This window comes from Ambystoma mexicanum, chromosome 4p, assembly GCF_040938575.1.
Source record: "Ambystoma mexicanum isolate Mex_15411 chromosome 4p, UKY_AmexF1_1, whole genome shotgun sequence".
Taxonomy (NCBI): domain Eukaryota; kingdom Metazoa; phylum Chordata; class Amphibia; order Caudata; family Ambystomatidae; genus Ambystoma; species Ambystoma mexicanum.
Window position 1 is genome coordinate 1,218,663,162 of NC_090927.1, and position 23,515 is coordinate 1,218,686,676.

The 23,515-nt window shown below is 47.4% G+C and overlaps 1 protein-coding gene across 2 annotated transcripts in view; it reads left to right on the top strand.

Annotated features, from left to right (window-relative positions):
• The first annotated feature begins 19,951 nt into the window (after positions 1-19,951).
• Positions 19,952-23,515, top strand: part of THUMPD2 (THUMP domain containing 2) — a 297,270-nt gene continuing 293,706 nt past the window's right edge. The window contains exon 1 of one of the 2 annotated variants that reach the window (XM_069606871.1): positions 19,952-20,214. In XM_069606871.1, the coding sequence (XP_069462972.1) occupies positions 20,038-20,214 (177 nt within the window). In that variant the 5' untranslated portion in view covers positions 19,952-20,037. The remainder of the gene's footprint in view (positions 20,215-23,515) is intronic. The other variant, XM_069606872.1, reaches the window with a different exon arrangement.

A 23,515-nucleotide genomic window follows, 5' to 3' on the forward strand; every position in this document is an offset into this window, starting at 1 on the left:
AAATAGAATGCAGCATGTCCAGAAAATAATCAAAAATATGAAATCAGAATTCAAAGAAATCCAAATGAAAATGTGTCCAAAGTCACAGTCCAACAAAGCAAATCCAAGGGAAAAAAATAAGTGAAATCCACTGCTCCATGGTGAAATGAAAAAAAATAATAATAAATCCACTGTTCAACTATATACAAATCACCAATCCAGGGTCCAATGGCCCAACAAATTAAATGAAGCCTACAAAAAAAACGACCTAATAAAGAACTATATACAAAAACGTGGTGCATTGTCCAATCACCCCAAAATAAAGAAAAACAGAAAGGAAACCTAACACTATCTAACTATATACAATGGCGGCGGGCAAGTCCTGCGGCTCACTCTGTGCTGTCCCGGGCCAGGGCATCATCGAACTCCATGTCGATGTCGCAGAGGCGGGATTCTGCCCTGGCCCCGAGGTCTCACAGGGAGGCACTCATGGCCTGTTCCAACTCCCTGCGAGTTGCCTCGAGGCACTCTGCCCACCTCAACGCCAGACGCATGGAGAACTCCGCCCTGACCATGGTGAGCCGCGCCTCTTCCACCCGCCGCCGCTCCGCATCTATCCGCTGGCCCAACCGCTGCCACACGGAAGACACTCCCATTCCTGGGTCCTCCTGCTCTCTGGCAGATGCCTGCCCCTCCGATGTTGATGGCGCCGAGCCATCATTGCTCCCACCTACAGCCTGCTGCTGCTGCTACTGCTGTCCATGTGCCCTGTCCAATGGTGCCTGCACATCCTCCATCAACTGGTCTCCAGTTGTGGTGTCCACCCCTGCTGGACCACCGACTCCCGACTGTGGCAGGGATGTGAGCTCCACCAAGCTGGCTGTGTTGGTTGGGCCAGGTCCACAGGGGGCCCTGGTGGAATCTGGGCCGGAAGACGGCAGGGAGAACGACTGGCGCATAGTCTCCACCGAGGAGGAGAGGTCCACCAGAGTGCGCGACACATGTAGGAACCCACCGACCAGGGCCCCTCCCAACAGTGCCACGTTGCGACGCTGCTGTTCGTGATGGCGTGCGTTCTCCGCCCAGGACGAACGCACGTCATCACGAATGTTACGCGTGTGCAATGCGACACCAATCAGGACGGAGCCCATACGGTCATGGGACCCCTCGTCCGCCGGTAGTGGAGAGGCAGATGACATGGCACTCTCCCCTACCTGCGGACGGGCCTGGAACGGGGCATCCCTGCTGGTGCATGGTGGTGCAATCACAGGGTCAAGGACAGGGACATGCACAGGCCCCTCCGCGGTGACCTGTGCTGCCTCCTGACCCTGGCCCTGGACTGCACCACTTGCACCAGTGGTACTTCCCCCACCAGGCCCCATGTGCGGCTCAGTAGCGGGCTCCTCCTCCTCTGTGGAGACCACCAACCTGGATGTCTCTGTACCGCCTTCCGCCATTGCAAGCCCCTGTGGGGGCTCACCCGGCCCTTCCACCACAACCGTAGTGGCAGATGCAGCACCAGCCCCCTTGCTCCCGGATGATGGCAAGTCCTGGGAGGGTGGCTGGGCCTTGCGTCGCCGCCCGGTGAAGGCATCCCTGCCGCTTTGCTCCACAGCGACCTCTCCGCCCTCTTCTTCACTTGACGCTGCGTAGAGGGAGACATAGAACACAAGCATCAGGGTACAGTACAACATTACCCTAGACAGGAAGCAATAACACATAAGTTGCAGTGTCTAACGTCACTTACATTCTGTCCCTCCACAACACATGGGTGAATGCATGCAACACACATGCATGAACAGGCACGGCGCCTGCAATCAACACCAGCCTTGCCTTCAAACTCACATGCATCATGGCTCACACTGATCCCATGCACACACATCACCGGAGGGTCATGCATCATGCCTTGCACACCACAGACACAGTGGATAGACACAGTGCATACAACGGTGACCGCACTGCATGAGTGAATGTACACATCATCACATACATGTGTCATGAACACATGGCGTACCTAAATCACACACACACTTCTCAGACACACACACGTGCACCATACATGTACATGACAGCAGCACCCATCCCTCACACCCCACCATGTGCAAGCACAGACACTGGCATGCTTTCATGTGTGCAGTTGCCATACAGCTACCCATGTTGCATTGTAACTCATGCACCAACCATGTGGTGCACACATTACTGGTCTCAAATGCATGACCATGATGTCCCTGCACACACACATCCATACATGCCCTATGTCACACATACAGGCAAGTATCAGACTACCAGCACACTGCAACATGCCCTGTCTCACACACCAATGCTTGGCCACTTAACGCTCAACTCCAGACGGGTCTTCCTCTCCAGGATCTGGGCGTGGAGCGCTGGGCCTACATGTTCCAGGACCCTCATCTGGATGTCACTCATGCTGACCCGGCCCCCCTCCGCGAGGCGCTGGGCCTTGTAGAAGGACCTGGACCTCAAGTCCTGCCAGCGCTTCTTGACGTGCTTGATGTCGTGGGTTGCCACCACCTCCGCGTTGATGGCAACCACTACGTCATCCCAGATCCTCTCCCATCCTTCCTTGTCGGCGCGTGATGTTCCGAAGAGGGCATCAAAATGCCCCAGGACATGCTCCACCAGGACACCAACTTCCTTCACACTGAAGCTGGTGGCCCTCTGCCTCTCTGGCTGGGGGTCGCCAGTGGTCTCAGATGGTGTTTGCCCCGACATGGCGACCCCAGAGGCAGGTGTGGGTGGGCAACTGGGTCCTGGGGCTGGGCTGTGGAGCGATGGTATCCCAGTCGGGAGTCTTCTGTTCCAGCAGGGGTGGACACAGCAACTGGAGCCCTGGCTGACGTGCAGGCACCAAATAGCAGGGCACGTGGGCAGTAGGCAGGCAGGCAGCAGCAGATGGCAGGTGGGAGCATGCTCGGGGATCTGGGGGGGCAGTAATTCGGCCTTCTGGGCAGGAGCTTGGTCTTCCGTGTGTTGTTGCATGGCCAGCTTGATACGGAGTGATTTGGCACGTGAAAATCTTGCACGTCAGCGTGTAATTCGAGGAAAGGCCCTATGCGCGTAAGCGCGTCATCACCCGTACGTGGTTTCATTGGACCAAAGGCCCTTAGCGCGTAAGCACTTCTGTGACGTGACTCGCACGGGCGTTTCCCTCGTGACGTGGGCATAGTGGTTCAACGCACGTGAAAAAACTGCACGTCCGTGTGTGGATGCGTGTAATCCAAGGAAAGGGCCTACGCGTGTAAGTGACGTGACGTGCGCAGCCGTTTCCATCAACACGGGTGCATGTTCATCGTACACGTCCAAAAACTGCACGTCCGAGTGTCAGCTCATGTAATTGGAGGAAAGGTCCTTAGCGCGTACACGCGTAAGTGACGCTGTATGTGTGGGCCGCTTTAAAAGGTACGTGTAGGACCCCATTCCCTTGTTCGTGCTTTTCGTGGAGAGCGAGTGGGTGAATTCTGTACTTCTTGTCGGTTCACACGCGATTACTTCACAGCGTTTCAAGTTCGTACTCCCTGTTACCTGTGACAGCGTTCTTTATTCTTTTTGGGCCTGTTTCCTCAAACACCGTTCACTTCTTCTTTTGTCCTGTCTCCTCAGACAGCGTACAATTCTTCTTTTGGCGGGGGTGTTGCCAACGCGCACACGTGCGTTTTTTCACATTCTTTTTCCAGGCAGACAGTGAGTCGTGCACGTATTTACCAACTGTGCTTGCCCCGTGTGTCGCGTACCCCTTCAGAAGTCATTGTAGGCTGCGTGTATTACGCGTACACTTATTTTTGTGTTTCTGGGTGCCACAGCGTAGTGCGGGTTCATTTTTTCACGCACGTGGTCTACTAGGGGTTGCGTGCACGTTATTATTTGATTTTGGGCTGTCTGTGCGTTGCGTGACCCGTCATCTTCCCCCATGGGTCACAGACAGCCTTGTTGGAGCACTAGGGTACGAATTCCATCTAGTACCCTACCCCTTTCACCCCCAATTGCCCAGGACAATAGTTTACTGCTACTCCCATACGCACAACAACATCAGTGCCATGGTTGGGAGGCGACCAAGCGGTAAGGGAGGCAAAGGTGGCCGACCTTCAAAAGGCGGGCGTGGTGGGCGCCGTAGGGGACGTGGCCGGGATTTGCAGGGGGCCCCTAGACCCCAATGTGTGGAGTACCAATCAGGGACACCCATGCCCCCCCCATGGTTGAGGGAAACGTGGCTGACACCATCCCAGCTCAGCCCTTGTTGGACCAGCCCATTGTGGCACCTGACCTGGCACAGGATGACTCCCAGGCTGACTTCCAGGTCAGCTAGTCTAGGCCACCTGTGGCAGTGCAAGTTGGTGTCACCAAGCCACGTGGATCTGGGGCAGCTATGTCATCTGCTGCCCCAAGTAGGCAGGGTGGGGAGGCTGCAGGGGCAGCTGCAGCTCCATCCACCCCAGCTCTGAGTCTCCCAGCCAGGACAGTGTCGGTCCAGGTCCATCAAACTGACGTTCCCCCTGCCAACATCACACTTCTGCCAATGCCTTTACCAAGGCCTATGGTCATTGTGCATTCGCAACTCCTACTACCCAGTCCACCGGTGCTTTTGCCACTACTGACCAGAGCGGCGTAAGCCACTCAGGCTCCGCTCCACCTTTGAAAAAGAGGAAGAAGGGTGCTCTGGCACAACAGGCTGAGACCCCAGACACAGCTACACACTCCGGCACGTCAAGGAAGCCTAGCTTTAATGACCCGGAACTTGATGCACTTGTGACCTATGTGTCGGCACATAGCCATGAAATCTTGGTGACTGCAGGGTGCAAGACCACACCTGGTCAACGTAGGGCACACTGGCAGACCATCGCGGACTGCATAAGTGCCCTTGGATTTGTGAGGCGCACAGCTGATGATTGCTACAAGCGGTGGAATGACCTGAAATGCAGAGCAAAGAACAAGCTGGCCTCAAATCATGCCGCTAATCTGGTGACTGGCAGTGGGTCTCCACAAGAGGACAACAAACTCACTGAACATGAGTCTGTTGCTGGGACCTTTGTCACAGAGGAACAAATCCAAGGTGTGGGAAAGCTACCTGATTACGAGGCATTGTCCGGTGAATGCCCATGCGTGTGTGTAATCCATGTGTATGTTGTTTGGGTGACGGGTTCTGATTGAGTGCCAGATGAGGGTGTGCACTCCTGAGTGTTATGGGTCACCCATTTGCTTCCTCCCATACATTCACGTGCCTTGTATTTGGGTATGACTGTATCCCTTCTGCCCACAGTTGCCAATTACGCCCAGATTAGTGCACTTTACCTTGAACTGTCATCTTGCAACTACATTGGTCAGATTTTGTAAGTGTCCATTCAGGCTGATTGTTTCCACTCTCCCATTTTTAGTACACATTATTCTGCCTATTGCAACATATGTGATATGCTTTGGTCATTGTTTACAGCCCACACTGGGCCACTACTTTTAACTGGTTATGTTAATGATTACACCATTCAGGCCGATGGAGTATTGGGCTGCAGACATTTTTTATTACGGCCTGTTTGCATGTGGAAGATGACAGGTGTTTCCTGTAATGTTAAAGTGACCAACCATTGATCAGCCCACAATGACTGTGTTATTGGACACTGGATGTGTTTCAGTGTGTGGCACATGCATATTTTGCAACACTATTCAGCTTCAATCTTCGCATCATGTCGATGTGACATGGATGTGTGACAGTACTCATTCACTGACATATTGCTGTAGTTTTGTAATTTACCGTGGCTATGCTATATGACATCTGTGTGGTGGCATGTGTCATGTATGTGTATTGGACATGCCACTCACAGCCTGATGTGTGATGCCAGTGCTACCCAACATGTGTTGCATATCCATCTTGCTCTCCCCAGTGTCTGCCTTTTTGACTCCACTTCCAACTCTTTGACAGTGCATGCATGGCAGGGTTATAGTCATGTGGGACATGTGTAATTCATGTACTGGATCTCTGGCTTGTCACAGCCTACGTGTGTGCTATGGTGCTCATGCCTGTTTCCATTTGTTGTCTTTCATGTTTTTGCAGGTGATGACGCACTTGGTGCTGTTGAGGTTGATGAGATGGTGCAGACCCAGGAGGAATCTCAGGCACGACTGGGCACCAGTGGGGGACGTGGTGTGGTGGTGGGTGAAAACCCAATGTTACTGCAGACCATACTGTCCAGGGGTGCCTCTGGGTGCACCTCCCCAGACCTCTATTCAGGTGCTGAGACGGATGATGAGACTTATGTGCAGTCGCAGGTAAGTGTTTCTGGCAGGGATTCTGTTCTGTCCAACCCACCTGGACCAGGGGTAGAACCCTCTATGGGGATGTCAGTGTTGGTAGGTGTGCCTTTGGCGGTTACGGATGCAGGGTCACACTCCACAGCATCTGATCCTGTTCCTGGGCCCGCAGATCAGAGGGGGAATGCAGTCCTGCAGCCTCAGGGAGTGCCAGCACAGCAAGGTACAGATCGCCTTGCCCCAAACAGGTGTGGTGCCCGTCGACGCGGTGGCCGTGTGCCACCAGGCAATACTGTATGGGAAAACTCCATGTACAGTATGGCAACCCAACAGGCAGCATCAGCAGAAATGATGGCTCAGGCAATGGAGAGGGTGGCCACTTCCATTATCTCCAAAAAGGTGCTGAATGCTTTAAACAATGCGCATGGCACCGAGCAACCCATGGGCATACATTTATCCACATAAAAACTACCCTCGCACTGGAAATCTAGCAGATGAAAACTGTCTGGGTGCACTGGCAATAATCGGAACGCTGATTCGATGTCTACCTTTGCCAGCAATGCCCTCCTGCCCATGCCTGCCACTACCACAATGGCTTGATCAAAAGAGGCATAGTGCACAGAACACTGTTCCGGGTTCACCCAGTCATTCACAGACTCCCCCTCGGGGTAGGAAAAATGGTGTATAAGTCGGAACTTGCCTAGACCTTTTTTGGGGATTATGCCCAGTGGTGATACAATAAAGTTTGGGAGGGGGGGGTTGTAAAGGACCAGAAATTCTTCCCAACTCTAGTTCCTTAACTATCTTTTTTCTAACCTCCAATGGCTGATCCATAGCAGAGGGTACGTGTTTTGCTACCAGGACGGTCAATAGGCCCTCGTAGGAATGTGGAATCCCTCCATAAAACCCCCAAAAAAGCAAATCCCTCTCATGGCGTTTGGGGTATTCATTCAAATGTTCCATCAAAACAGGCAAAATGTCAGGGTAGGTACCCTTAACCTGCAAACAATTACTGTGCATCCTTGTGCTGGCCGCAGGGGGCGGGGGGCATTTTACCCGCAAACAATTACTGTTATTCCTTATGCTGTCCCCTGCCCCTGGAGCCACCTTCTCCTTTGATGCATTTTGCCAACGGATGCCCCCACCACACTTTGCACACTCATCGGGGTACTTGCACTTGGGGCCCCATGTACAGTTGCCCTTGTTAAAGAAACAACATATATTACCGCCTGGTTTCTGCCCTTCTTGTGCTCTATTTGAATTATAACTGCTGGCTCCCTGCTCATGCTCCCCGTCCCTGGGGGCAGTTATGAAAGGGCCGACTATTCTCTCTATGTTACTGCTTCCCATACCAAGACCTTTTACCTCCTTTGTATCACTCCAAACAACGCTGACCCTTTGTTTACCTACAATGAAAGCAACCCACCCCTCCATATCTTTTTGGTCCCTGGTCATGTCAGGGAGCAGGGCCATCTTCTTTCTAAATCCCCTATCATAGTCAATCCATCCCGTTGACCCATATTGTTTAGCCTCACAAACAATTGTCTCCCTGTACTTCCACAAGGCTGACCCATGATCAGGGAATTTTTCCATCCATACACCAGCTAATAAAGCGAATGCTTTCTCCCAATATTTTCTTCAGCTTGATATTTTTTCTGCCTCTTTTTGTCTTCTTCTGGGCTAAGAGTTAAATTAGGGCCAGTGTCCTCGACTGACAACAGGCAGAATATGTCAAAACACACCCTTAACCCCATACGCTCTTTCATCTGAAGTGGGATGTGCAAAACCAAGGAGGACCTGCCAGAAGTCAGGGGGGAAATGGTAACAGGTGGCGGTGCAGTCGGCCCCATGAGGGTGCCCCCCACCACCCTAGCCACCGGCTGAGCCAGTCCTGTGGATGCCAGGGCCAGGTTAGATATGAACAAAAAAGCACTGCTGCTTTGGTTCAGCGTGGCGACAGTGGTACAGATTGTATAAGCAGGTGACCCTTCTCTCTCCAAGCTTGGTTGGGGTCCAAGTGGACCCTCCCAAATGCTCCTTGCCACCTGAGAAGTGGCCGTCTTGGCTGGCATGCATCCACCTCCCTTGATCATCATCAACATTTCCTCCAAAGCCAAGCTAAACCACTCTGTATCCAGCATATTACTGCCCAGAGGTGTCGAGGCTGCGTCCCCAGGTGCCACTTGTGCAAGTGGGGGTGCCGGTGCCAAAGGCAGCACACCTGTAGCACGACAGTCTCTGTGCTGCGCTGGAATTTGGACTACCACAGGTTGTGAGGGCTCTCCCCCACCAGTGGTGCCACCGGCACCTGGGCTTTCTCCAGTGCTTTCTTATCCTTGGGTTGGCGCTTCCTTTTGGCGGGTAAAGGTTTAGGGGGAATCTTGCTTGGAGGTGGGGTGTCCACCAAAGGAGGCGGACAAATCTGCACCTGGACAACCAAAGGCTGGATTGGCGGGGGCTGCTCGCCCCGCAATAACTTCTTTGCCCAGCCCTTTCCCTCACTGCGCATTTTCTCTTGAAACAGGGCCCAAAGTGCTTCTTCGTCCTCATCCTCGCTTGCACTGGGGCTGTTGGGAACCTCCTCCATAGTGTGGACCATGTCCTGTGATCCCTCCACAGACATATTGGCCTAAAAAGATGAGGGCACAAAACTTTAAATTAATACACCACGCAGGACCCCATGATGCGATATTGAAGCTGTTGGTCCTACTAACCCTGCCCTGTTTTACACGACCATAGGCCCCTTATTGGGACAAAACACTAGCCTGCACACCTTACCAACTTTCTTCTGTTCCGCAAAAAAGGCTAGACATTCTGTACGTACTGCTTTGCTCACTATGACCTGTATTAGTACAGAAAAACTTGTTAATGAATGCAATTTCACATAGCTTGCCAAAACTCAGACAATGTAAATCCCGGTACCTTCCTGTATTAGCACAGAAAAACTTGTTAATAAAGTGAAATCCAAGGTAACCTTGCACCACCTTATAACATGTAAACCAGGTAGGCTTCCCTTTCAACCCGCTGACATGAAATTGCCAAAGAACATCCTAAAAACATGCAAATTCATTTGACATCTTCACTTTGCCCTGTTACTAGCTTATGCACTTTCCACAGAAGGCCCACCGGGACTTCCTGTAACTTATCTAAAGCTCTATCCTACGCCACTAAGTAAATTTGACCCTGCCTGGGGCCTTTTGGACAAAAGGGACAGAAGGGCCAAAGGTCACAACAACAAGAAATCAAGCTCAAGCAAGCATGAGGAGGATAGCTGGTCGGACCCCATTGATCGGAGTGCGGCAGAGAGGGAAGAATCATTATCTGACACAGCGAAATCACGCAAAGCGGTGAAGAAAAGGAAAGGAGCCAGGGAATATGACCGGGGCATGAATTGACCCAGAAATCTTGGTGCACCCCTGGTCGGCCGAGTGGGAGCCACCAGCAAAGAATGCGCGTTACCTATTTAAATGCCTGCGCACTGCATTAGACAAGGAGGCCAGGAATAAGCTCAGAGCCGGGTGCCTCAGGCCTCATCTGGCTGACAAAATAGCAGCCACCCCGGATATCAGCCACCTTCATGGGCCATTATGGGAGAGATGTGAAGAAGGGCATTGACAGGTCCTGACGATTCTGCCAATACAAGACGCTAGATCTGGTTGGACCGCTCACCAAGATGTGGCAGCTCGTTGAAGAAGCTGGGGAGCATTAGCAACCCATAGACCCAGGTGTTTTAGAGGGCTCAGCGCAGTGACCGATATGTTTGCTAGGAAATGCAAACTGCACCCATAGCCACGAAGTGGAGTAGATTGAACCATGTGAAGATCGAACCGAAACTTGGTGAACTTGCCCCCTCAGAAGCAGCTGCTTCCGCCAAAGGAAAGCTCTTTGGAGACACTTTCATTAAGGCATGAATACGTTTGCCAACACCTATGTGGCATCACTGGATTGGCTGTATAATATTTTGGGGGGCTGGCAGAGGCTGGGGTCCACTCGGCCAGCCGCTCCTCATCCTTCAGGCCCGGTTCTGGAAGAGGTAACTAGCGACAGCAAGACCAGCAAAGGCCTACTCCTTTCTTCCCTTCTCGAGGGAGAGGGAGAGGAAAAAGCTGGAGACATGGCAGCAAGCAACAACCCGCTACCACAGAGCAGCACCAGCGTTGCACAGCGAGCCTACAAGTGCAGTTCCTCCTGTAGGGAGAGGAATAGCTAGCTTTATTAAAGGCTAACAACCTCTAACACAAAACCCCTCTCTCACTCGGTCAGAGGGTGACCTAACATATATGTACATAAGAGAAGAAAGGGTATTCCAACCTAATTATATGTATACCTAATTTACTGATGTAAACTAGACTGGGTTTCTTCCTTATGGAGAATGTCCCGCAGAAGGTTAGTCCCTTCCATTTTGAAGTGTTTTCATTAAGGGAACTGGCGAGGTTAGGGGAGTGGCTTGCATCGTCAATCCAGGGGATATTCCTGGGCCCTGTCCACTACTGCGCACTGCAACGTCGCAATGCGCAGCACCTTCGCAGGGGACTCTCATATGATCAGAAGGTCTTGCTCTCCCCGGAAGTGAGGATGGAATTGTCCAGGTGGTATTATCACATGGAAGCTTGGAAAGGCAGAGCAATTTTTAGATCCTCCAAGACATAGTTATTGAGTGGGAAACTAGCTGTTGGGGCTGGGGAGCCCATTGTGGGGAGATAATAACTGCGGGCAAGGGTTTATAGTCATAATGTCGAAAACATAATACCGAAAAACAAAAATGTCGAAAAAAAATGTCGAAAACAAAAATGTCGAAATTATATATATATAATAGAAAAAGTCAAATAGTCGAAACAAAAATGTCGAAAAAAAAAGTCGAACGATAATACTAACATAGGGATGTGAGGTAATACTAATCGTCCATTTTTATGGGGGGGGTTACCCCCCCCAACCCCTCGTTACCTCTACGCCGAGACTCTCCCACCACCCTCTCGACCACCAAACATAACCGTTTGCCAATCTGTAAATAAAGTACATTATGAATAACGAATACCCCATAGAATCAAGGGTCATAGGGGTTAAACCAATGTGTGACACCCCCGAGTAAAGAACCTTGCCTAAACACCAAAGGGACAGATGACGGTTGTGGACAACTGTCATTAGCTGACAGAACCAGAGTCAGAGCGAACTAAAGTATATTCGATTTGGCTACGTCAGGCAAACAATCAGGTAATATAAAAAAAAAATATGTGACTCGCTATTTAAATCGTAAAATATATTATTATTAGTGTATGGCAAAGATGGTAAATCATTTTTTTCCGTTACTTTAGATTGAACATGACAGAAAGGGTTGAATACATAACCTCACAAAAAGGCGGAAAACAGCTGATTTGGAACGGATACATTTATAATAAAGAATTGGAGAAAAATGACCGCTCGTACTGGTAGTGCATCGAATATGGGCGGTCAAAATGTGCCGCACGAGTTATAGTTGCCTGTTCCAATACGAAAATAAAGGGAGAACACAACCATCTACCGGACAAAACAAAAATAGAAATAAAACAGACTCTCCAAGAGCTCAAAAGAAAGGCAATAGAAAACCCCGGTCAAGCAAGCGGTTTGCTCATATCGACGGTATGTGACACATTACCCACACACATATCTGCGCAGATGCCTAGCGAAAAAGATATGCAACGCACAGTAAATCGCAAAAAGCAGCAAAAAGAAAATCTACCACCAGCACCTACAACATACAATGAGATCACCATACCAGAAGTGTTTACAGTGACAGCTAAAGGAGAAAAGTTCCACCATTCCACCGTTGATGTACGAGACGAAAAAATGTTGATATTTTCTACTGAAACCAATTTAAAGCATCTGAGTGAAAGTGCCCAGTGGCAAGGTGACGCAACTTTCAAAGCCTGCCCAAACCCTTTCCAACAATTATATTCGATACATGGAACAATAAATAACAAACTGATTCCACTTGTTTATGTTTTAATGCCCAAAAAAAATGAAGAAACCTACAGAATCATGTTAAACAAAATCAAGGACACTGTACCCAATTCTAAACCAAAAAACATAATCATGGATTTTGAATTAGCACAGATTAAGGCATTTTCTTCAATATACCCTGATTCTAGCATACAAGGCTGCTTCTTTCATTTTACTCAGTCGATATGGAAAAAACTACAAAAACTTGGACTAAGTAGTAAATACACAGAGGACAGCATATTTCAACATAACGTAAAAAAACTATTCGGATTAGCATTTGTAAAAGAAAATCAGGTTATAAATTTTTATGAACATTTGATTGACACTGACTATTTTAAAAATCATGAAGAAGAAAATGCAGACATGCTAGATTACATGGAAAATACATGGATTGGACAACTAACAAGAAATGGAACCAGAAGAAGACCAAAATACAATATAAACTTGTGGAATTGTTACGAGGCAACGTTGGAAGGATGACCTAGAACGAACAATTCACTTGAGGGATGGCACAGCCGTATTAACAAAACTTTCAACACAAGTAATCCCAATTTGTGGCATTTTTTGAAGGAATTAAATCATGAACAATCACATCAGGAATTTCGAATCTCTCAAGCAATTTCACTCGCAAACACAGAGGTAAAAAAGAAAAAATACAGAGACTATGAACAACGCCTTGAGCAAATAGTATGAAATTTTAATGAAAATGACAAAGACAACTACCTAGATTCAATAGCGTACAATTTAAAATGTTAAAAATACTCACGTTTTTTGCGAAATATCCACTCCACCATGACAATTCCAGGGAAAAACCATAAAAATCACCAAGCAGCAAAATCCAAGGAACCCAAAATCCAAAAAGTAACACATTGAAAAACACCATCCGAAGATAAATCCACGATTGCGATCCAAAACATTGAAATCCGGGAAAGAAAAAAAATTAACGTCCCAGGAAAGTCCTTGTAAAAAAATCGATGATCCAACCAAAACATCCATCGAGTCCAGAAAAAAAAACTGCAGTGCATCCATTGAAAAGGGTAAAGAAAACTTGAAGATCCAAAAAAAATCCACAGGAACGCAGGGAGACCCGAACAGGATGAAAACGCAGCGAGAATGAACTTTAAAAATGGCGCCTACGTATACGTGGCGTAACGCAACCTTACGTAGCATGCTATTACCATATGTAAACAAATGTGCAATCTCTCATTTCTTAAACAATAGCGCCATCTATTGACGAAAAAATATACTAAAAGTTTAACGTTACAGTTTGCAATTGTTTATTTATTTAAAATTGCAGTTTACAGTAAATATATATTTATTTACCTACTATTTGTTTTTAAGTAAAATATTACATAGTACATGCTATTTAAATGCTATTTATATTCAAAAAAACTTAATAAACGATGTTTAGAAATGATAATAAAACACATTTAAACACTTACCTTGTATTAACTTCAATTCGAAAAATCGAAAAAAATTCGACATTTTAGTAATTCGACATTTTTGTTTTCGAATAAATATTTTCGACATTTTGTCTTTCGAAATGATTGCATTCGAAATGATGACTGGACACCGCGGGCAAGTGGTCAGAGAAGGAGCTCAGCTTGCATACCAACTGTCTGGATTTGCTGAGTACTCCTTTGTGGTGAGATGCTGGACCCAGGAGCGAGCACATTGCTGCATGTTGCTCAAGATGGACAACGTCTCAGTCGTCTGATATATCAATTGCCCAGGCGGCACAAAGTCCAGAATGTTGTCAGAGCTAGCGAAAGACTTCTGCCACTTAGACCCGTGGAACAACGGGAGTATGACAAAATAAACAGAGTTGACAATACAACTGTTATAGAACCTGGGATTTCTGATAAATTGGGAGAAATCTGAGTTGGAACCGGCTCAATCATTAGAAATCCTGGGTTTCATAATAAACACGAGAACGGCCACACTCAGCCTATCAATAGCAAAAGTGAATCTGATCAAGAAGGAGATCAGCTCAATACTAGCAAGGGAGGAGTTATCAATCAGAGAGCTGGCCAGATTGGTAGCGAGACTGGCTTTATCCATTCAAGCGATATTCCAGAGCCATTACACTACAGGCCACTGCAGCGCCTAAAATCCAATATCTACGAAAAGGGCTATCATACGAACAAAAAGTACTCATCTCCTCAGAGGCGAGGACAGAACTATGGTGGTGGTTCAGACATATAGAGGCCTGGAATGGAGAGTGATATTTGGCTCATCCCCAGACCTCATCATAGAATTGGATGCCAGCTGGTGGGGCTGGGGAACCCGTTGCGGAGAGATGACAATGGGAGGCAGGTGGTCAGGGAAGGAGCTAGAGCTCCACATCAATTGCCTAGAGCTGATAACGGGCTCCTTCGCAGTAAGGTGCTGGACCCAAGACAAAGTGAACTGTTGCACATTACTGAAAATGGACAACATCTCTGCAGTACGCTACATAAACTGACTGAGCAGGACGAAGTCCAGGATGCTGGCAGAACTAGCAAAGTACTTCTGGCACATGTGCGTCCAGACCAAGAACAGCATCACAGAGGATTATCTCCTAGGTCTGCAAAACCAAGTGGCAGACTGGAATTAGAGACATTTGAGAGATGCCAGCGATTGACAACTATAAAGAACAGTATTTCTAGCCATTATGAGGAAAAGGGGACCATGCAGGACAAACCTATTTGCGTCCAGGTTGACTGCACAACTAAATTGTTTCTTCAGCTGGAGAGTGTGGTTCCCAGACTTTCTGGAATTATCAATCAACACTCCTCTGTTACTCCCTCAATTCAGAGAATTGATTCAGAATCCAGTGGGGGACATCCATTCACTGGTTCAAGAAGGGAACTTGAGAATGATAGCGTGAATGGTTTCTGGGGAGCCTTACGAAAGTCAGGACTTTCGGGAGAAGCTGAAAACTTCATTGAGGAGGCTTGAGCACCAGGTACCAGGAAGGCCTACAGGGCGTCATAGGCACGGTGGAACAGTTGGTGTTGGAACAGCACATATAGCCCACTAGAGTAAATGTAATACAGATTGTGAATTTTCTCGCAGCCCTGGCAGCACAGGGAAAAGTATAAAGAACAGTGAAAAATGTTTCAGCCAGCCATCCCAAGAATGTAGCAATGGGTGAACACCCTCTAGTATGCAAATTACTCAGGGGGGGTAAGACTTTGGAAGACACTGATGCCCAGATACTCACAGACATGGGACGTTAATACGGTCCTGTATATGTTTATTAACTGGCCAGATAACGAACAACTGACGAGATAAGTATTATCAGCAAATCCCACTACACTGCTTTGCCTCATATCCTGTAAGAGAGTGCCCGACGTGAAAGCACTGAAGGTGGACCAGAAATCTTTTGGCCCTTTGGGGGTCACATTTTATATTAAGAAAAGGTTGAAGACAGGCATCAAATCTGTTAACTACTCAGCCTTTCCGGACCAACCCAAACTATGTCTGGTTCGTTGTGTCAAGGCTTATGAGGAAATGACAAGTACCCTTAAGTCGGCAGGGGTAACCCAATTGTTCATCTCACGAAGAGCGTGAATGTCAATTTCTATCAGAAGTGACTTACAATAGTACATTTGTCTATGGCAGAAGCATTCCCTTAAATGGTGCCTGCACAATAGCACACATGTGAGAATGCATGGTGAACCAGATTATGAAGGTGTGAAGAAAGTTGGACATAGATGAAGGACACAAAAAACTAAAATAAAATAAACCTGGGAGGAAGTGATGCAAACTAAAGAGATATACTGTACAAATATAAACAAATACATTATTCCACGGCACTGGGGGGCTCCGCTGGGTTCCGGCTGGGTGGATTGTTGATGGGTTACTGTAGGGAGCTGCCGCTTTGGCCACTAGGTGAAGTTTATGTGAGCATTGAAGAGATCTGAGATCCACCATTCAGCTGGCTTTGACCTTGATGACGAGAGGGCGCCAATGGAGCTGGGTGAGTAGGGGGATAAAAGTTGAAGTAAGAGAATGCACAGGGGCAGCATGAAGATGAGTTATTTCACAGAAAATGTTTGAGGGGGACATGGAATCCAAATAAAAGGGGTGGATGGATGAAGGGCATAATAAAAGAAGATGCAGTACAAAAGAGGGGGACCTTCCCTGCAACAAATGTTGGAATAAAGTGCATAGATCAGTTCATTTTTAGTCACTGTTTAGGGAGGCACTTTAAGGCGGGCGCACACAAAATAAAACCTGCTGGACTAAGTGCACGATAAAGCTGCTGGCAAGATAGCGCCACATGTTAAACATTCACCCAAAGTATCGCTGTTCAGGTGGCAGGACTCAGCTCCCAATACCAACAGAGCAGACATTGTCCTTCATTATCCTGTTTTTGATAAACTGAGTACGATTAAAGTGAGTAATACTAACACCTATTTTTACTATGTTGTGAAGCTTTTTACTGTCTTTAGAAGTAGGATAAATCTTACATAAAAGACTGCATAGAGAGGGTAGGATAAACACCGGGAAAGGCAGTCACTCCCAATTGTGAGAAATCAAACCCTGTTCAGCATGGGAAAACATTTTCAGTCATCCCCTGTTTCTCCCCTAAAGATTTTGCACTCAAGTTCCCTACCCTGCGAATATCACAGGGAATGAAATGAATAATATTACTGGCATGAGGAGTTAAGCAGGTGTTACCAAAATTAATTACTGCAGAGTTTGTTCACACAAAGGTTTGTGCCAATACATCTGTGAAATTGACAAACAGCCTCTGGCCCTCCCTGTTTCATTTTCTCACACTGTGGCTAGTGGTAATAGACACCTCTCCCGGTTCATTGCTGCCACAACATGCCATGTTAACTACATCACAATGTTATGCACCAAACCAGGCCAACTGCTTCAGTGATTTTTGAGCATCTTTGAGAGGTAGCTTTAAAAGTCACACTGACTTTCAAGCATAACATTTTTCTGATATTTCGCTTAGATTCTTTGTAGACAAAAGGTGGGTAAAAATGTTGAGGTGTGCAGATAATATATGAGGGAAGTATCATTTCTGGGCAGCGTGAGGGTGGACTTCTTGCTGTAGTTTAGGTTCGCTTACAAAGTAGGGATTGGGTGGAAAGTGGGAAATGGTACAAGATCAATGGTGATCTTAAAGTGTTGCTCTGTAAATGTACACTTATTTCTGTATCGCGTTTCTTTCTTTTACCAGGCCGGTCGCTGGCAAAAATGGGTGTGATTAATGTGAAAACTGTCTGGGGCTGGAACCCATTGGCTGCAATGTACATGCCATGAGATCCACCTAAAACTAGTAAGCATGTTGTGTGTCAAAAGCCAGCATGGGTCCTGGGGCAAGCCACTCACCACTCTCTTTTCCCATCCATGCACACAAATGAACAGAATATGTGGTCCTTGCTTTAGGTTAGGCCCTTTTAGGATACCTAAACAGAACCTGGGCCCCATAGCAGTGTGCTCATGTGCCCTGCCTTCTCATCAGGCCTGGCAAGCACACCTAAAGATCATGGGAAAGGGAGCCCATTCTCCTTTCAGTTCAAAAATCTTTAGTTCGACCTGAGCCTTCTCACCAGTTTTCTGTCATTCTGGAGCAGCAGTCCTTAAGCTCCCTCGTTACCCTGGTTCCTTTGCCTCCTTCAGTCCTTAGCCCTTCTCGAATCAGCACTTGCTACTGCTGCTCACTACATAGCTTCAAACAGGAGTCATTAGTTACCATAAATAAACTGTAAACAGTCTGCTTTTTTATTGAGTCTACCTTGAACACCTGGGGTTGGGATACCTGTCCCCACCAACCTGCTTGAGAAAAGCCTCTGGATCCGCCCTCTGGTCCTGTCAATACTGCTGTAGCCTCCCTTTCAGCCCATTGAGAGTATTGATCTGAAATGGTTGACTCTAAAGATTAAAATGTTGGTGGGCATCAGCTCTGCCAGGATGTTGTTTGAGATTGGCACCCTCCAGTGTAGGCCCCTCTTTCTGGTAGTCCAGGAGGCTCTGATTTTGAAATGCGAAACTTCCTTTGTTCCTAAGGTCCCCTCCAGTTTCCACCGTTCCAAGGAGCTGGTGCTTCCAGCCTTCTTTCCAGTTCCTTCCTCCTTAGAGGAAGAGGCCTGGCATTTCCTCATTTTCAGTGAGCGATCTTGCTGTATCTTGACTGCACGCAGTCCTTTTGAAAAACCGATCATCTGCTTGCCACCTTTGGCATAGAGAGCTGTGGCCAGAGGGCTCTTCCACATCCTCTATCAGCCGGTGGATCAGGTCCCTGATTCTGCAGGCTTATGAGTCTTTGGACCTCTGTCCTAGAGGGTGGATCCAGTGTCGGCCCACGAGACCGGTGGCTGCCTCCTGCGCTAATGTTCATGGGGTCCCTTTGCTTGACATCTGCCGGGAATGCCACCTGGGCTACACCCAACACCTTCATTAGGCACTACCAGCCATGCCTGCCTAGTGTCGGGTTTATCCCGGAGACTCTGGGTTTTTACGTTCCTCTCCGGGTCTCCAGGCAAGAGTTTGGAGTCTCTGAGATTTCGGGCATTCAAAGGAATTCCACCCACGCCTCGACATGATTGTCTACAAATCAGACATGCCAACATTCCGCCTCAGCTGGGTGGGAGATTTCATCCGAGAAATCGGAAGTCGCACATTTTCCCTTAGGGATGCATTGGGGCTAGACGTATTTTAGGCAGGAGAACGTGAAAAATAGCAATATTTTTTCACGAAAACTCGGGAGTCTCCCGCCTAAATCGGGAGGGTTGGCATGTAGGACAAATAGAACACTTTTGGCCACTCACATTGAGGCATACATGCCAACCCTCCCGATTTAGGTGGGAGACTCCTGATTTTTAGGTGAAAAATATTGCTATTTTTCACAGTCTCCCGCCTAAAATAAATGTAGCCGCAGTGCATTCCTATGCGGAAAAATGCATAATCCGATTTCCCTGTGTAAATCTCCCTCCCAGGTGCATCTGAATGTTGGCATGTATGTTGAGGTGTGGGTGGAATCTAAGGATGGTGCACAAATCCCAGGTCAGAATCATGCCTTTTAAAGTCGGGCTATGTTTTTTTTAAAGGAGTGGGTTCTGGTGGCCTGAGTCTTGGAGAAAGGGACGGGGCATCAGTGACGTCATTGTCCGGGTTTTGCTTTTAGAAATGTGGGCAGGTGGGGCCCGGTCTACTTCCTTTGGTGTGTGGGTTCTTGAAGCTTTGTCTCATTGACTTGTGGGTGGGGCTCCATCCTCTGTTCTGCCTCCTTCCTGCTGATGTACAATAAAGAAGTTGAGCATTACCCTTGTGGTGCGTTTTGTTTTTGAGCATAGACTCATACATGCCAACCCTCCGATTTAGGCAGGAGACTCCCGATTTTATTAGCAAAAATGTCGCTATTTTTTACTGCCTCCCTTCCAAAATAATTCTAACCACAATGCATTCTAATGGGAAAATCCAGCTCTCCCGAATTCTCAGAGAGAATATCCCTCCCAGCTGCTGCAAAATGTTGCCATGTATTTAGACTACCTTATTGTGTTCTTGCTTTGATACAACTCAAATGTAAGTACTGGGACGAGGAAGAGGGACATAGAGGTAACGAAGATTACCGGTAAGAAATTCGATCATGCCTCTACAAAACATAGTGAAAAACCATGAGGCACGATAAGTATGATGAAAGTCAAAATTGAAACAGCATTCGTTGAGCAGACGTTGTCCTTCTTCTATGTCTTGATCCAAGACATGACAAACACTACAGCAGCAGGACGCATGCGCGAAAACAGCCGGGACTTGTTGGCTGTCACTTTAGTACGACTTGTCTTGTGTTTATGTCTCTGCTAACTATACGCTGTACGGGGCATGGAGGTACTGAAGGCAGGTGGTGCCTGCCGGGGATTAAGTCATGAGGATTCCTCAGTGGTATCGTTTGATTTTTGCCGCCGCACTGAGGATACAGCTCGCTTCTTCTGCACGGCTGGCCGAGGCATGGAGTGCTTTGTAGCTAGAGAGGTGAAGGAGAAGTTGGCTGCAGAGGAGGTGAGGTTTCCCATCACGCATTCTGATAGTACCCGCAACATCTTTATGTGCATGATTGAATCACAGAGCGTCGTTAATAGGAAAAACAGATTCCGTATTTGGCTTTACCAGTAAGTACTGCTACTTATCAAAACAGCATCAGCGTATTTGTGTGCACCTAGCTCATAAACTTTCTTGAATCAGTAACATCGAGCAAAACATGTATTTTGACGAAACTGCATACAGACCACTTGTATTGATGTTTTATAAATTGTGTCCATTTTTGTGGGCATGTAAATGATTAAGTATACTCTATTGGTTATTAGCGAACGTTTCACAGTAGGCTGAGGGTCGCTTGTGCGCTGCCAACACATCCATGTCCCGCACGCAAACATTTGCATAATCTACATGGCTCCACCGCCCCATTGGGTTCACAGCGCAACCACAGTGAGGGCATTAGAATTCGAAACACGCACATTTTACATTTTTGTAATAGTATTAAAAAAAGTGTATTTGCCACAATAAAGGTGACAGTTCCTTAGTTGACTGTTTAGTGACTAGTCTGACAGACAAGCTCTCTATCCTCTTTTCATCCCTCAGCGGAATTGTGCCCTGCATTGAACTTTTCAGTTACCCTTTGATAGGCATTCAGAAGTAGTGAAATTGCACTAGAATGCCTTGTGATCCTGGGCAAAACTGTTCTGAGACTATGCCTTCAGTATTAGTGTGACTTTATGCACAGAACAAAACATCAGTAATTAATATACGTAGTGATAGCAAGTACAATTATCTGGACGTACAATTAAATCAATTGTAAACACGTGTATATCTGTTTCTCCAGTGCAGTATTTATTTTCAGAAATTAGCATTATTATTTTCAACCTAGTCCCACTATTACTTTTGAGCCTGACTCCAAGGCACTTGAATCACTGCAGAGGTGAGTCAGCAAAGGCTATACTTTTTTGTAAGCTCTGTGCCTTTGCAGACGTCAGTAAAACCATTGTACCAGATGAAAGGATCGCTGTCTTTCAGCCTGCCATGCTTGCGGGTTTCCCTGACACCTTTGCGGCCAGAGGGTTTTGTTTTTTGCGGGCCAGACCCTTGAGTCACGGGGCAGTTGACAGCTATGGCTTTTCGAAAGGTTATGTTACTGGGATGTATACCCTGCAGCGTGGCTCCTAAAAGAGGTGGTTGGGGAAGGTTGTTTGGGAGAGAGAGGGGAGAATGCAAAAATCTGATTTTTCACACATATGTACAGAAAGTCATAATTCTATTAAAGGCACAGAGGCAAAGGATTATGCTTTTCTCTCAACTTTACTATTCGAGCAGCATAATCGAACAATAACAGTAACATACAAATGCAAAAAACTACAATCCCTATATGTTTTGAGTGTTTTGTAGTTCGTAGTGTTATTGGTCTTCTAAACATGTGACCTTAATACACCAATAGCCTCTGTCCATCTCTATAAATCCTGTCCACCATTTTATGAAATCCTCTTTCTTTGGATGATCCTTTCAGAACTGTAGCATCCTATACGCTGTAGAACTGCTCTCTTAAACCAAACATCATGAGACTGTTGATTTATTAGCCGCCATCGAACCTGAAACACAAACCATGGTGGTAATTCATAGAATTTTGCGCACAAGTGGCGCACGTGGCTGGCTCACAGTGTGCGCGTGCAAATGTCTGCTCCAGCCGCGTGTGCTAAAATCTATTTCCGCGCACAGCGTATTCATGGATTTTAGCCTCCAAAACCAGCCGTGGCGCAGCGACCCTGCAGCAGCGCCAGTTACGCCCCCAAAAACGCCCTCGCGCAAGGAAAAGCCATCAAAATCCCCAATCCAGCGCAAAGGAACGTGTATTACTGGGATTCGCGTGAAGTTTCACACGCGAAAGGGCCTGTGTGAGTGGGGTACGTGTATAACTGGGGTTCGCGTGAAGTATCACACGTGAAAGGGCCTGTGCGAATGGGGTACGTGTATTCCTGGGGTTCGCGTGAAGTTTTACACACGAAAGGGCCCTGTGCGAGTGGGGTACGTGTATTCCTGGGGTTCGCGTGAAGTTTTACACGCAAAAGGGCAACGCCCGTGCGCGATACGTCACAGACACGCTTACGCGCTAAGGCCCTTTGGTCCAATGAAATCGCGTACGTGTGCTGACCCGCTTACGCGCTAAGGGCCTTTCCTCGAATTACACGCTGACGTGCAATTTTTTCACGTGCCAAATCACTCCGTATCAAGCTGGCCACGCGTACACACACGGAAGACCACGCTCCTGCCCTGAAGGCCATTTTCCTGCCTCCCAGAGCCCCGAGCACGCTCCCACCTGCCATCTGTTGCTGCCTGACTGTCTGCAGGCAGCCCACACCACAGGGGACTATCCTGCACCCCTGGTCATGTCCCACAGGCAGCCCATCCACCATGGGCATGACCCTCAGCCAAGCCACATGTCAGCTTGCACTACTGATCACCAATGCATGACCCCCTGCACCCCCACCCCCCAGCAGTGCAGGGCACCTGCCAGCAGGCCCCCATTCATGTCCCCTTGCACCCCCACCACCCAGCAGTGCAGGGCACCTGCCAGCAGGCCCCCACTCATGTCCCACTCATGTCCCCCCTACACGAAATAAAGATGCACAGTCATGGCCCACTTCTACACCGAAAAATACCACATCACGCCACCCCATTCTTGAGACGCAATGATTTCCCAATCCACCTCACACTGACATGCCTATCTCAAGACACAAACCAAAACTCATCTATGTACATCAACACATGTCCATCACACACATACACTGGTTGGCATTGCCTGTGTAAACCCACAATTTCACATGCATCAACCCAATGAGCAAATCACACACATGGAACTAAAATATGAAAATGTATTATGTACATGAATGAAATGAAACCATACCAAAATATCAAACATGAAATGAAAAGCATGTGAAAAAGATGAAAGAATGAAAATAAGCAATGCAAAAAAATCTGAAAGAAAAACAGTCCAAACTCTCCCTCCACCAATGCAAATCCAAAAAAAGGTAAGAAAAAGATATCCATCGTTTCATGTTCATAATGATAAATAAAAATGCGAAAGCAATCCATAGGCCAACTATTTACAATACATTGTCCTGGAATAAAAAAACATTACTCCATGTCCATAATGAAAAAAAAAATCCAAATGAATCCATGATGTAACTATATACAATCCATTGTCCAAAATAAAAATCCATTAATCCATGTGCAAAAATCCCCCAAAAAAATCAATCCATTGTCCAAAGATGTAAAGGGTCTATGAGCCCAACTAAACAAATGAAACCTACCT